The 15,843-nt window shown below is 32.8% G+C and overlaps 2 protein-coding genes across 2 annotated transcripts; both read left to right on the top strand.

Moving 5' to 3' along the window:
* Nucleotides 1–1,931: 1,931 nt before the first annotated feature.
* On the top strand, nucleotides 1,932–10,277 carry LOC132915971 (uncharacterized). Its single transcript, XM_060975731.1, has 2 exons — nucleotides 1,932–2,072; nucleotides 9,741–10,277. The coding sequence occupies exons 1-2, from the start codon at nucleotides 1,953–1,955 to the stop codon at nucleotides 10,053–10,055; spliced, it is 435 nt and encodes a 144-aa protein (XP_060831714.1). The 5' UTR covers nucleotides 1,932–1,952; the 3' UTR covers nucleotides 10,056–10,277.
* A 408-nt stretch (nucleotides 10,278–10,685) lies between these two features.
* LOC132915970 (putative serine protease K12H4.7) lies at nucleotides 10,686–14,689 on the top strand. The gene is made up of 7 exons (XM_060975730.1): nucleotides 10,686–10,817; nucleotides 10,918–11,087; nucleotides 11,161–11,396; nucleotides 11,477–11,612; nucleotides 11,683–11,996; nucleotides 12,060–12,160; nucleotides 14,450–14,689. The coding sequence occupies exons 1-7, from the start codon at nucleotides 10,686–10,688 to the stop codon at nucleotides 14,687–14,689; spliced, it is 1,329 nt and encodes a 442-aa protein (XP_060831713.1).
* The last annotated feature ends 1,154 nt before the right edge of the window (nucleotides 14,690–15,843 follow it).

Below are 15,843 nucleotides of genomic sequence, written 5' to 3'. Positions count from 1 at the left end.
ATTGCTACGAAATGAGGAGAAAAGATATCTAGATCAAAGAGTCTGAATATTTTAATGAATGAAATGCAAATAGAGAGAGAGAGAGAGAGAGAGAGAGAAGGAAAGAGAGAAAGAGGATCAAAAACAAAATTATAAAAATACAGTACAAGATACAGTTATAAAATTAGTTTAACACGTACTCTACTTAATTTTTAGTTTAATGATACATATTTATATCATTCAATTAGGGAATAATTTGCTGGAAAATCTAGTTCTCAAAATCGTTCATATCACAAAAATTACAGCAAAATTGCTGTAACATACTAAATATGATATTTCTTTTACAATTAATACTTTATTTTGCAAATATCAAACACGGTAATTATTTTAAGTAGTTTATCTAATTATTAGGAGGAATATTTTAAAATGTCTCAATCAGATTTTTACATTAATTTTTATTCGTCAGCAGCATTTAGTTCTCTTAATAATTACTATATGTTACAAATATGACAAAAATTAAACAACAGATATTACAATATTTATTTCTTCCTTATGTAATTCTGTACTTATTTAAATAATAATGTAACCTTTAGTTTATTTAAATATGAACAATTTATTACATACAATCACAAAAGATCTATATTTTTATCAAGCCTAGGACTTTGGTTATCCGAATTGATCACGATCTGCTGTCGAATTGAATTTTTCCGAAATATTATCTATTCCATATATTTCATCACTTTTTCTTATTGTAAATAAAAGACAGAAGGTAATTTAGTTTGAACTATTTTATAAATATTAGTATTAAGGAGCGCCAAAGCTTTTCAATAAGAATGTAATAATTTCTTTAACATTCTGTTCTTGTTTCTCAATGTCTTTCAATGTTTCTCAAATCTTTTCTTGCAAGGGAGCATCTTTAAATTTTTGATTACTTGATGTTCTGATCATCGAGTCCGTAATAATATTAGAAAACATTTACTTACGATAAGAAAGGAAAAATATTTTTGAAATTATCACATAGTACATGAACAAGTAACACGAGCATGCTTAGTATCTTGATTGGTTTGGATTTCTATACATGAAAAATACACGAATTCCATTGACCGGCCGAGCATACATTTCTCCAAACTGCATAGAAATCGGCGTAAAAGTGAAAACATTTCACTTAGAAGGTCATACTTGTGTAACTCTTTCCGCGGGTTTGCAAACCGTAGAGAATTGCAGCGCTGCAATTCATTGTTATTCGATGTTTTCTGGCGACACTCTAATGAATACAATTATTTCAATGTTCATGTGTACTCTGTTATTTGTATAAGAGACAAAAGTGAGTCTCATTGTAGAATAAGAGAGTTCTTAAACCAATTTCATATATTTTAAGAAGACACACGTTTTATCTTTCACATTGCATTGTGAATCACAATTGATTTAAAAATGTTTCAAAAAGTTGATTACTATGTTTTAGAAGGATTAAGTTCTAAAGTGAAAGTAAACTAAGATAACCATGTATATGTATAATTCTTTGCAATAAAAGGTTTCCCAAGCTTTTTAAATATCCTAATAATATAGATTGCTTTCTAATTTTGAAGACTGTTTAAAATTTTACACATTTAAAAAATTAAAGAAAATTTTCAAATCAGAGTATCTCATATAGTTTGTGCTTTTTAATTGGTATTTTAAACTTATGTAATTGTAATCTTATTATACTTATATAACTCTATATACGATTTACATTTATATATTAAAACTTAATTGAATCATATTTTAATTGTTATCATGCTAAAACACATTATAATATAAATCGATTTTAATGTTTCTCAGGTTTGATTACCTTGGTCTTTACAGTTCTACTGACGCCCTATAAGTCTCTCGGCCAGAGTTTGCAGATGTGCGCAGACGGAGTTGCCAGTTTGACAGGACTTGCTGGTATTGTTGATGCGTTGATGACGCCGCGCAACAGATTTTCCGGCTTTACCATGGCTTTCCTTGTATTCGACCTCGCTGCCTTTGGCCTTTCGTTTACATCTCTATCTGTGATCGTCGTTCGTATTTCCACAAACGTAGGGATGCCACTGGATGGTGACAAGTCTAATTCGGTACGTATTGTCTGTACTTTCACCGGTACTGTCCTTTCCTATTTCTTTTTCTCTGCTGAACACTATGTTGCACTACTGAAATGTTAATTACTATTTTTCTACGTTACTTTTGTTTTCTTTTCCTTCAGTTAAATTCTTCATTATTTAATAATCTATACAATTATTTATATAGTAAATAACAAGTATTGAAGTAACGATCAAATAAATGTTGGAGAGGACATACATATTTTTATTGAAAACTTTCAATAATTGTGCTGAACTATAGATGATACAATTATAATAATATTTTGTATTACGATTTGAATTATAAGATAACATTCATGTAAGCCAAATCTCACATTGTTGCCAGGACAATGCTAAATTAAATTTCATCCGGATAAAAATTGTATATATTTAAAAATGCTTTTTCATTAAACTAAAATTTATCTATCAAAATAGCTTCGCCTTAGATAAAGTATTCAATGCTTTATTACATTAATTAAATGTTTTTTTTAAAAAGTATTACGAATATTAAAAAAGTAGCTAAAATTGTTATCGAAAATGTACTAATATTTATTACTTACTAATAATAAGTTATTATTGCCTCTACCAGAAGAATTTTAACTAGCTGATGCATATGCACTATTTCATTTGCGAGAAGAGCATAATTCCAGAAAAAATGTCATTTCAGAGCTGTACTGAAAAATTGTTGATCGATCGTATAGAAAAATTCTTAAAGTGAAAACAGAAAGCGATTAACATAGCAAACGTTATATTATATTTCATGCTTAAGCTTGTAGTGCAACGATCGATTCATACGCTAATTAGTAAGCCATAAAAGATATAACTTGCAAGAAACGAAGCTGGCACCCCGCTGGGGGTAGCCACCCACACGCTATACTTATTTTTATTTTAATTTTTTTTTTCACCAATAAGATATAACACTTTACCAAATGTCCTTCAGGACAAATTGTAAAAAAACCAAAATAAAAGAAAAAAGAAAAAAAAGAAAAATTAGTAAGCAACGTCGGTGGCGCAAATTCGTTTCCGATCGTTTTCTCATTCATCGGTCGGGTCGATGAGTTTCGGCGTCGCAAATCAACCAGAACAGGGCTTAAAACCGCTGAAACCGTTCGATCGCCGGAGAAAGTTTCCAATGCCAAGGCTAAAACGCGGTCAGGGCACGCACCATCGTGAAATTTCACAAAATTACTTCGCCTCTAGACCCCGATGGAACGCGTCGCGCCTCTTCCGCTCAATGATCTATTTTTCGAGATACATTTTTCGAGATGCAGTAACCTGAATTTTAAAGGAGGGAATCGATGGATCGGAACTGCAATGTTTTAAAGATTAAGAAATCGTTATAGCGTAATTGGAATGTAAAGAAGCTTGATGAAATTTTCGTATTTTAAATATTTTCTTATTTAATAGATTTTTATTTTCCAATGTGTATATCAGTATATCTTTTCCTGTTTCTTTTAAGAATTTGATGCAGTTTATATGTAAAAAAGCACGATATCTTATTGAAATAGAAACTCAACGATTCAAAATATTTCAATTTCATAAAATTTTAGAAGATCGTACGATGGAAAGAAATGGTAATGAGAAAAATATCGAGGAAATTCCAACTAAATTGGCTGAAATGATATATGAAGGTCTGAGATGAAAACCATGATAATCCATATTATCTATCATTTATGGAAGAGTAATTTAAAAATACGCTGTCAAGCAATTCTATATGAAAATTATACTGTCATTTTATTTTCGAGTTAAATGAGCTTCTAAATCTTGGCTTCTTGGGTAGTTAAAACTTCTTGGACAGTTAAAACTTCTTGGATAATTAAAGCTTCTTGGATAGTTAAAAAATATTAACAAGATCATTTTACAAATAATGTTAATCGTTCCTTACAAATTACTGTGTTTTTGTCATCTATTTTTGAAAGATTCATATCTTTGAATCTGTCAGGTTATTCCCTTTTAACTGTTTCATACTAAACTGTTTCATACTAAAATATTTCTTAAAAAAAAAAAAAAAAAAAAAGAGAGAAGAACAAAAATTAGAGAATCTTTTCATGTTTTATATGAACTATATAGTTTTATATTATTCTCCAATTCGACATTTATACCTTGAATGTAATATTTTGAAAACGACCACTGTTACTAAATTTGTTAATTTTACCGAAAATTGATACATATCAGCAATTATTCACCTATTCAATTACTATACTTGTATAAATGTCTGTTATTATTTGTGAAACTCAGTTTTCTATTGTAAAAACTTGTTCGTAAAAAGTTAAACTTTAATAATATGTACGTGTGTATTCGTAGAGATCAAAGATGTACTATCTTAAGAATTCATAAATTCTTGTTATGTAATAAGAATCTAAATGTAAAGTTTCGCGAAAGAGCGGATTACGGAATTAATGATGGATCGAAGGTGTACGATCTGAAAGATTCATAAGTTCTTTTAATATAATTTGAGTCTGAGAAACTTTTTAAAAAGCTAGAGCATTGCAAAAGTAATAATTCATCGAAGGATTTATAAATCTTTGGATTTAACTTGAGTTTAAACAGCACTGGAAGAGAGGATTGTCGAAGTAACGATGACTTCAAAGTACACCGTTTTAAAGATGCATAAATCCTTATAAGAGGACTCGAAGCTAGGAAATTTTTCACGAAAGCAGGATTATAAAAATAACAATGGATTAAAAGATTTATAAATCTTCTAAATTTAATTCCAATCTATACAAATGTATACAGGTGAAAGGTGAAAAGGTGAAAAGGTGAAAAGGTTAAAAGGAATTAGAGAATTAATGATGGATCGAAAGTATGTTATGTTAAGAAAGTTAAGAAAATTTTTGTTGATTTCAAAAATGGTAATTTGAAAGATAAATGCACTTATCCTTTCTAGTGAAATGATCAAAATATGGTAATAAATGAACAATATTAATATTAAACGATAAGAGTTTTGTGATAATACTAGTATAACAGCACTAATATGAATTTTCAGTAAAACTAATAAATTTAGGGGCAATGTAAATTCTGTAAATGTTATTCAAAGTGTAAACATTAAATAAGAAGGTGGTACAAACATATTTCAACTCGTTTATAAAATAAACACTTTTGACAATAGAAAATACTCAAAGATCCACATTGTCTTAAATTGAAGAAATTCTTTGAATAGAAAATCGTTGATTCTAAAAAATAATGATGCAAAAAACATTCTAAAAAGGATAATAAAATAAATGGAAAAGTTTCTTTAGTTTAGACACGTTTTAACATCGCATCAACTCCATCACGTGGTTATTAGCGATAGCTAATAATAACAATATTAGCAGAAAGGAATTTATTATTATTAGGATATTCTAGTTAAATATCGCTAAATAAGGACATGCCTTTCAGGAAGGATAAGACGCGTGAAACTTGAGTTTTACCATTGAGATTTCCACCTAAAGCTCCTTTGATCTGGTATTTGTTACGAGAGTAATTGTATTTAAGACAATTTACAGAACATGTGTTTGATGGTAATTTGACAATTACAGATATCGTACGTTGGTTAGTGTTAGGTTTTGACGAATTAGATTTTGAGAATTAGATTTGTATGTGCAAGTTTAGTCTGACCAATTCTAAGTCTGTTTAATACAACTTCGTGTCGATGATCGAGATTCCTGAGACCTACGTTCTTGTTAAAAAATTCTTTATTTATTAATTCGACTGCATTCGAGACTGCTGAGTTTGTCCATTTCATTCGTTTGGTGATTCAAATTAAACATAGCTGTTCCAGTTGAATCGGAGATTTTTCAAACTTTTTTGTTAAAAATAAGGTAGGAACGTCCTTTGCTATCTTCTCCGCCAATTCATTGGAATATTCATCTATGCAAAAATAACTGTTTCACCTTCATTAATTACGGAGTGATTTGTTTCCAATATATCAAATGCGATATCATCAGATCTCTATACTTGATAAATGTGATAGCATCCCTGTTATCGGTGAGAATAGTGTGGTTTTTGATTGGTCAATTATAAGAAGTTGAATTGCTATTAATTCTGCTGATTTAATGCCAATATTGTTAGGTAATATAAATTTTAATATGTCATCTCCATAGATATAATTTTCCATAATTTTCCAGATCGGAATTTATCGAAACATGTTTGAATGACCAAAAAAGAATTTTGGAGAATCTATGCCAATAAATTTAAGTAAATTTAACGTCCAATAATCGAACTCTATTCCCCTTTCAATTCTCGAAGATGCTCCAGGCGTAATTCGTGGTTGCGGTCTGAATGCCTACGAGATTCTTGCGATGAATAATTGCAATAAGTGCCTTGTGTATATAAGGGTTATAAGGTGGTTTATTTTGTGATTAAATATGACAACTCTACTGTATTAATTTATTGATGTGTTTAATATAGATTCCATAAAGCTTAATAGTATAATTCTATTTTAATATAAAGATAAAGAATAATAAATTCTATGCCTTTTTCTATGCTACAGAAATGATTGACCTACTCGTCAATCGCACAGTCCAAACCAGTGTGCCTAGAAACCAGTGTGGCTAAAATTTGCACAGTATACTTCTTTTATGATGTAGACATGAAATAAAGAATAATTTATGGAAACTACAGATCCCAAAGGGGCAAAAAGAGGTCTAATTTTTTACAGGGTAACCGTATCTCTATGTCCACTAAGTTTAGAAACCTGAAATTCGACGTACAAACTTTCCACTAGAAATAAACGAACACGTGTTTGGGCGTTTTTCGAAATTGAACCCCTAGAAACTGTTTAAAAAGAGTTTAAAAAAATAAATATAAATTCAAATACTGTTATATTATAAAGTAAATTTAATAAGATCCAAACTCATGTTCGTGAATCACTGTACATGTCAACTATTGTCAAAGCTAACCCTAACAAATGCAACCACATCACATTCACATTGAGAAAACAGATAACACCAAACATCTTCCTGAACGGCACGCAAATAACACAAACAAGGCAAGTCAAACACCTTGGACTTTACATAGATACACACTTCACATGGGGAGCACGAGGCGGGTATGGGTTCTCAGTGCGTAGCATCATGCCTTGAGAAACCCCGATGTATCTGATGTTCACCTATAGTCGGGTGGCGGCTGGTCGGCGCTGTGGCGCCCGTCAGATCGCTGATCCGGTGCGGAGAACTTCGGAGAAGTTGGTGGGCCCATATCTGTCAAGACCACTCACCTCACCTTCACGTGGGGCTCCCCGTCGCCCTGCATCGGTCCCGACCGGGGTAGAGTGCGAAAGAGTGAGTGGCACCAAGACGAGAAGACGATAAAACAAACCCTTGATGATGAAGATAATGATGATATGTCGGAAAATATAAATAATGAAGTTTACGGTGCAGGGGAGGGATACCCCAGTACCGGCGCAGACGTGGGTGGACAAGCGGGCTCCGCTGTGTCGTTAGCTTGTGACCGTGGCCGGATGGGGGTGGACCACCAGGCCCCCATTCATGTTATCACGACTGGTGAGGAGGAAGAAGGAGACATTGAAATGGAAGAGGCTCCGATAGTGTAAGCTACATCAAAATTGATAAATGACAAATTGATAAATGACAAATTGATAAATGATAAATTGATAAATGACTACGAATTATTATCTTTTTACAGAATACAGCGAGGTGCCGGGTATTCAACCGCCTTGCTTGGAACGTATATATAATCAACAAATAAAGGACACGAAATACAGCACACTCTTCTCTTAATACTGAACATTTTACTAATGAATTATAAATAGCCTATATGCAAGTATTATTTACATATTTAATTCGCCACAAACTGCATACAATTATATGTAATCACATATAATTATATATAATCACATATAAAATAAATACAATTGTTTGATGAGATAAGCTACAAATACCACTTCCCAGTGACAATTAATCTAGAACTTATATTTGTCACCAAAAATTATGAACATTATAATGTAATGTGCGCTTTCCCTTTAATTAAAATTATAATACTATAATAACAGATAGACTGCACTGTTGCTCGTTGCAAAATGAATATCTTAAAATATCAACCCTGTTTCTACATACAACTCATTAATATCTATGTACAACTATTATGATATACTTTATACATTTCTCAAGTATGAATTACCACTACGTTCACGAGTGCTTAGAGGAAAACAAGATAAATATAATTTGTGTTTAATTAATTTGTTGTTGTTGGTGTTAAACGAGTCTGAAATGTAACGTTGTTGGGTCAAAGTAAATAGACTTTGACGAATATAAATTTGCTATAGTAGTTTCGTTCAACCGCCTGACAAGAGAACAAGAGTTCTTCCGAAGTAGGTACCCTGTACCTGTATATTTATCTTTACTTTTCAGTCGAACAAGTACCAGCTTACCATTCTTCTACAGTAACGTACCTCGTTAATTATTCCGAATATTTCATACGTCTTTATGCCTCATTTGTCTTTCATCGAGATAATATTAAACTTTATGACCCACCTTTTTTTACCAAAAGATTTTTTAAAAATCAATCAAACCTCACACTTTTATCAAACGAAGAAAATTGAAACTTGCTGTTTATATTACTATATAACAATAGTTATATAGTTCAAGTTAGTACATTAAATTACATCATATTTTCGTGTGACACTCAATGCAGTGAGGTTGCAGAAATAATAGGAGAGGAAACAAATTCAGCTCGGCTGAATATCGATTGACAAAAGTTTCAAGATAGACATTTTTTTTTCTTTTTTTTTTCTTTAATGTTGTTTTTTTTTACAATTTGTCCTGAAGGACATTTGGTAAAGTGTTATATCTCATTGGTAAATAAAAAAAAAAAAAATAAAATAAATATAGCATGTGGGTGGCCACCCCCAGCGGGGTGCCAGCCTCGTGTTTTCCAAGTTATATCTTTTATGAAGATAGACATTTATACTAATGTGTTTTTAAATACTAATACATTAGTTAAATTACATATTCCATAAACAAATGTAATCGTACGTGTAATAAAACTACTTATTATTTATCTGTTGAAAAATATATAATAAACGTAAACATATTGAGTAATAAATATATAATTTTATTATACCATATAATAAAAATTATTCTATATTAATTATTACAATAAATTATTCCATATTTTATATTCTAGTGATAATAAAGATTATATATCTATAAATCGTAAATATATATTTTACAATATAATATGCACTAAAATTCGTTGTTGAAGATAATTACCATATTTAAAGTCGAAAAAGGTTCATAAAATGCCAAAATTTATAGAAAGTCTAAGGTGATTAATAACCCAGATTAATGTAAATAATCAAATGTAATTGTCGCTAATGACCTCGTAATTAAAGTAACATCAATCATTAATAAAATGAAAGTACCGTATGCCATTACAAATTGCAAAGACCATCATTTATAATATACTTCTAGTATGTTATAATTTTTTTTTGTTTATGATTGTCCAGTGAATCTTCTTTTTCTCCTTTTTCTCCTTTTTCAATCTATTTAAGAATAATCGTGATATATCTTTGTTCTCTAACACTAATATCTTCTTTCTAATTCTTCCGAGAATTTTACGCAGTTTACATGTCTTTTACATCTCTTGTTATTTATCAAAATTGATAAATGACAAATTGATAAATGATAAATTGATAAATGACTACGAACTATTGTCTTTTTACAGAATACAGACTCTGTAAGCTATAACTGGATCGTGTTACTCCTTAACATCAGTGAGGTATTGGCAGACTTCATCCTGGTACTGCTTAACTGCCACTTTTATTCAACTTTGTATCCGAGGGTGCACAGCTGTTTCCAAATAGAGACAATCGACGACGTAGGAAACAATGATGAAATCGAGATGCGTGACATGGTCCAGCAGTGGGTCGCCCGACACAGCGAGATGCCGGGTATTCAACCGCCTTGCTTGGAACGTATATATTATCAACAAATAAAGGACGCGAAATATAGCACACTCTTCAACAACAAAACAAGATAAATATAATTAAAGTAAGTACAGGCGAAAATACTGCGGATATTTTTACGAAGGCACTGTGTAGAGAGAAATTTGAAAGGTTTAGGTCATGGATGAATGTAAACTAAGAGGAATGTAAATAAAGTAATAAGGTTTAAAGGTTCTATTAAGTAATTCGACAAATCATGTAAATCCGATAAGCAGTCGTTAAGAAGCATCTGGAAGAGTCGGTTGACAACAAGCGAGCGTGCGAGTAGGTTTACGAGGTCTTCAGAGTATAACATATGTGTATAACTGTTGTGTGTTGAACAAAGTGAACTATTTGAATTTCCGAATCCCTTCTATATCTTTACACTAAGTTATTAAATTCATAGTTTAATAAACAGGATATATACAAGGCACTTGTTCAGTTCAGCCTCACAATCTTCAATTTTGATGCACAAAGGAAATATTAATTGTTCATAAAGTACGACCTGCACTTTTTCTGGCAAACTATTGCCTATATAAAAATTACATTAAATTTGGAATAATATTGCTTTGCGTAGGTTCTGATAATAAAACAATTGAACTATTTTTAACTGGCATTTGATATATCTATATCAACTGTTTCTTCTTTCAGCAATGCCCGTTTGTCTTCTTTACTAGTAGACTTTTATGAGGGGTCGAAGCAAATATGGTAAGCTAGGTGCTCCAATTTTATCTGAAGATCATGAACTTCCAACTGCTGAATGGTTTACACAGTTTCTAGATCACTTTGATCCAACTGATGCGCGTGTTTGGCAACAGGTAATAAGAATATATTAAATATTTCTTAATTTTTATTTTATAATATAAATCTTTTTATTATTTTTTCAGAGATATTTCGTAAACGTTAGGTTGGGGTTAGGTTGGAGAGCACTATAAGAAAGGTGGTCCAGTATTTTTGATGATAAGTGGTGAAGCTGCAGCAAATGCTAAATGGATGGCAGAAGGTCAAAGGATCGAATATGCTAAGCAATTTGGAGCGCTATGTTTTCAAGTGGAACACCGCTTTTATGGACAAAGTCATCCTACTTCGTATGTAACATTGTTTATAAAATATATAATTGATACATTTTAAGTTATAATGTTACGTTTTTGTTATCTGCAGGGATCTCGGCGTGAAAAATTTAATGTATCTTTCATCGCAACAGGCACTTGCAGATTTGGCTTACTTTATAGAATTCATGAATATTAATTACAAGTTACCAGTTGGTACTAAATGGATTGCATTTGGAGGATCATATGCTGGATCATTAGCTGCTTGGTTGCGTAATAAATATCCTCATTTAGTACACGGGGCTGTTTCTGCTAGTGGTCCTTTATTAGCAGAAATTGATTTTCAGGGTAAATATAAGATACACTTAAATATAAAAAATATTTTATTTAAAACAGAAGTGTTTTATATTAATAATTATACTTTATAGAATACTTTGTTGTTGTTGAAAATGCCCTCAAAGAATATTCTGAAGCATGTGTAAATGCAATACTAAAAGCAAACAAACAATTTCATATAATGTTACATCGTCCTATCGGTCAACAAGGAATAGCTAAAAAATTTATGTAAGTAAAAGTAAAATTCTTCATTTACAAATCAAATATATCATTATTGAAAAATTATTTTTACTTATAGTTTATGTGATCCAATCAACGAACATACCAAACGTAATGATATTTCGAATTTGTATGAAACAATAGCAAGCATCTTTGCTGGTATTGTACAGTACAATAAAGACAATCGTAATAATTCCGCAATGGCTAATTTAACTATCGATAGTGCCTGCGACATATTAACGAACGAAACATTGGGTATTGCTATTGACAGACTTGCAATTTTGAGCACTAAAATATTACAGGCATCAGAAAAAAAGTGTTTGGATTATATGTATAATAAAATGATTCATAAACTTCGGAACATAACATGGGCTAGCGAAGAAGCAGAAGGGGGTTTACTTATACTATTGCTGTTTTAATTTTTATTTATTGTATTTTAAAATATATTTCTTGTAGGACGTCAATGGACGTACCAAACGTGTACAGAATTTGGATTCTTTCAAACTTCGACAGCACGCGGGGAGACGCGTTCGCGAGGAAGCACGTTAACTGGAGTCGTAAATTCCCGTTACGATTACAATAATCGACACCACGAACTGGTCGATCCCCTTATTTCTTTTGGGATAATAGGGGGGTGGTATAACACTGCAATTGACGGCTTATATTAACTTTATTTCCAACAACTTAATGCAATCAAATATTACGTCGTTGCGTAAGATATACGTGTTATAGACGATTGTTGGATGGGTGAAGGCCCGGTAGCGTGACACTGACTGTTCTCAAGTCAGAAAATCAGTGTTGAGAAGCGGAATGATCTATGAAGAAGATCGAGTCCGTATGTTGATCTTGCTCGAATGTAGTAGAAGCAGCTGATTGATCCGTCGATGACTTGGTAGTTGTTAACTTGGTTCCGGAGTATTGACTGAACTAAAGTCGTAGAAACAGTTGAGATGACTGGCAATCTGCTCTCATACAATTACGGAGGAAAGCTCAGTGCGAGTGTGTCTTTAAAACTAAGAACGCGGATTCGTTGCTCACACTTTTCGTTAGGAAAGTGAGATAATAATTAGGTAATGATCCATATGCACCACCCATAAACCGAAAATACTTGCAAGATTAGAAATTACGTTGGAAAGATTCTGTTTATGCAGATTCCTTAAGTTTATCGAGGGTCTGTGTAACCGTTCGTGGGCCTTGGCGGCCAGACCACGAGGGACGTCGCACGGACCATCTCACGCGACGTAACAGACAGTTTATCTTGGAAGAAAATGGATTTTTCTTTAAAACAATATATTCATAATTTCTGCATAAAAGATATAAGCGTATTTAATGGGTATAAATTTGACCTATTTTTATTTGATTTAAAATTTGATCTATTAATTTCAGTTGAAATTTCGCAATTGATATTGTTTTGTTGACTTTCAATTTGTACAGACAATATGAATTCCATAAACACATATCAATCATATGGAAGAAATATTTTTTGTATCATTTCCTTGTTTTGCAAGTAGAGTTTATAGTGCTGATGACCGTGTCTACAGCACCCATCAATTTATTATAGTCGTATATACAAGATGATTTCTGTAAAATTTCTTATGCATGATAGTCTTTTGGTACATCCACAAATTCTTCTGTACGTATTGTTGAAATTATGAAAATCTCTTTTTTATCTTGCCATTTTATGGTTAATACATTTGCAGACGAGCGAAGGCACGCTTCTCCTTTTTGTAATTTTTCGTTCATTTCTGGTATTCCTTTTCTCCTCTTTTTTACGGTGCCACACGCGTTTATAAAATTTTTGTTATAAAAATTATTGATATTTCAATATCATCCAAATCGTAGAGAAATTAGCTTCCAGACAAGTTAGCCAAAATGGTGAATATTCTTAAAATTTCCAACAATTCTTGTACTTTCGCGAGGATCCATCAGACTGCATATAACGAAGTGCAGGTGTTCTCAGTAGCATATAAAAATACATTATAGTTGCAGTCGTAAATTATTTATCATTGTTTGTGCATGTGCGCAGTTTTATTGAAATATTAATCCTGAAAAGGGAAATAGATGGCGCATACTCTACTTTGAATTCATTTAAAAAAATGATATAAGTAATGATTTGGATCAGACAAATCTCCACCAAAGTTGATCGACGATTACACGTACTTCGGCTCTATGATTCTTCGCTAATTCTGACATAAACAGGTCAACTGAGAGTCCATAACACTCTCATCGCGTCCTACAGACACAAGGAATTTAAAAGCTATGTGTAATTCGTATATAGTACATACAATTATATAAAATATATGTATTGGCATGTAAAATAGCTCGAGCGATATAGCCTCATGCAATGCCTCGGGCATTTCCGTTTGAAACGTCTGAGCTGGTCTATATGGCTCGTTGTGAGATTGAGCTAAATCGGACAGGCATAAGTCGGGATAGGATTATTGCCAGCAATTTGTACAATAGAAGACTACACTTCGCACAGAGATGCTTCGAGAAGAACGAAACATTCTTTGCAATAAAAGTCTTTTCTGACTTATTTTACATTTGCGTCTTAATGTGCCGTGTAATCTGTAATTTGCAATACAAATATGTACCGAGATATTTGACCATCTTCTTAGGCGGAACGGATAGGGGCTATTGTCGATGATAAGATATCAGAGTGAATGTCGGGTCACATCACGGTTGAAATTAAAATGTCTAGACATGCACAGCCCGAAAGGGATAGACTCCCACTTTGTAGTATTTATACGGAACTTTCAGTTACCACAGTAAACCATAGTTCGATCGAAAACTTTCTGTAGCGTGGAATTAATTTTTGACGAATACATTTAAGCCGTGAAAATTAGGTCATCAGCAAATACCAACGCGCAAAGGTTAAGGTCGCTATTGAGATGGAAGAGGTTCAAAGCATGACTAAAATACAAATTAAACAGAATGGAGGTGTTGAATGTTCCCTGTTGCACCCATCATTCACCCCGAAGACGACATTCGAGCTTGCGCCATCGTATGAAACGCCTTCCGGAGATTATGGACAAAATCATCGGAACTACATGTTTAAGGAAACCGTATCGTATCAGCTGTTATAGCAAACCGCTGCATCGAAACATGTCAAAAGCTCTTTCCAGGTCTATAAAGAGAGTTTTGCTACTAGCAGATGTCTGACACGAATTCTATTGTTGCGTGGACCTTACTGTATTTAATCCGGAAGTCAAATTGTTGATGGGGAAGAATGGAAGCCTCTTTAAAAAGAAACAGTATGAGTCTCTGTATCAGCCTCTCTAAAACCTTATTAATGGATATTCTGCATACAGCAAACTCATTGATCCGTACTTGGCTGGATTTGGTTTATTCTTATCCTTCCCCAGCAAGAGAACTACTTTCCCATCTTCCATATCTTAGAAAAGTATGCAAGTTCAAGAGATCATTGAAGATTAAGGTGAAGAGGAATGTGTACCTTTGCGGGAGCTATATTGGAACTGCGTTGAAAATATCGAAGTCAGATTACCTTGTGGCGACACATGAGTCATAGGACGAGGCGAAGCGAGAGCGATGCATGTTGTGCCTCGAATCACGGGTAGCGCTTCGACACACGAAATCTAGCCAAAAACATTGTCGCCGTTGAGGGCAACCTTCGTTCCAAACCGCATCTAAATCATCTGACTCCTCCCGACCAGTATAAATAAGCGGATACGATCGCGAACGAGATAATTGTCGAGCGATTACCAAGTTCTTTTCCGAGTTGCACGAATTATTATTAGAGAGCTATTATCGAGTCATCCTCGCGGTCCATTCTATCTTGGGGAATACGTTGTACGAATGTCTATTGACGGTATCAATTATACTCATATTTAAATTATTTATGCTAAATAAACTTGACAGTTGCAGCAGAAATCATTCTCGTATTAGAGATATCGATCCATTCCTCATCTGCCATAATCTTTTCTCATTCAGAAACTTAAATTGAATCGTTAATGAATCTACCGATGTGAAATAATTTTCTGAGAGATCGGAGCCGAAGCGGTTACTAGCAGCGATTACTACTGTTTCCTCGGGTGAAGATACAGACCTTGTTTCAGCGGCCCCGACTTAACGAAGATCCGAATTTTCCAGGTTATGAAATTTGGAAATCTTAGAAGACCATCATACACATTTTGGTGTACAATTCCAAAATTTGCTCCTAGTAGTCTTGTGGGATTCACGAAGTTTATCGCGCGGTAGAAAGGAGATCGGACAAACAATA

Source organism: Bombus pascuorum, unplaced genomic scaffold, assembly GCF_905332965.1.
Source record: "Bombus pascuorum unplaced genomic scaffold, iyBomPasc1.1, whole genome shotgun sequence".
Taxonomy (NCBI): domain Eukaryota; kingdom Metazoa; phylum Arthropoda; class Insecta; order Hymenoptera; family Apidae; genus Bombus; species Bombus pascuorum.
This window is presented reverse-complemented; position numbering and strand designations above follow the sequence as displayed.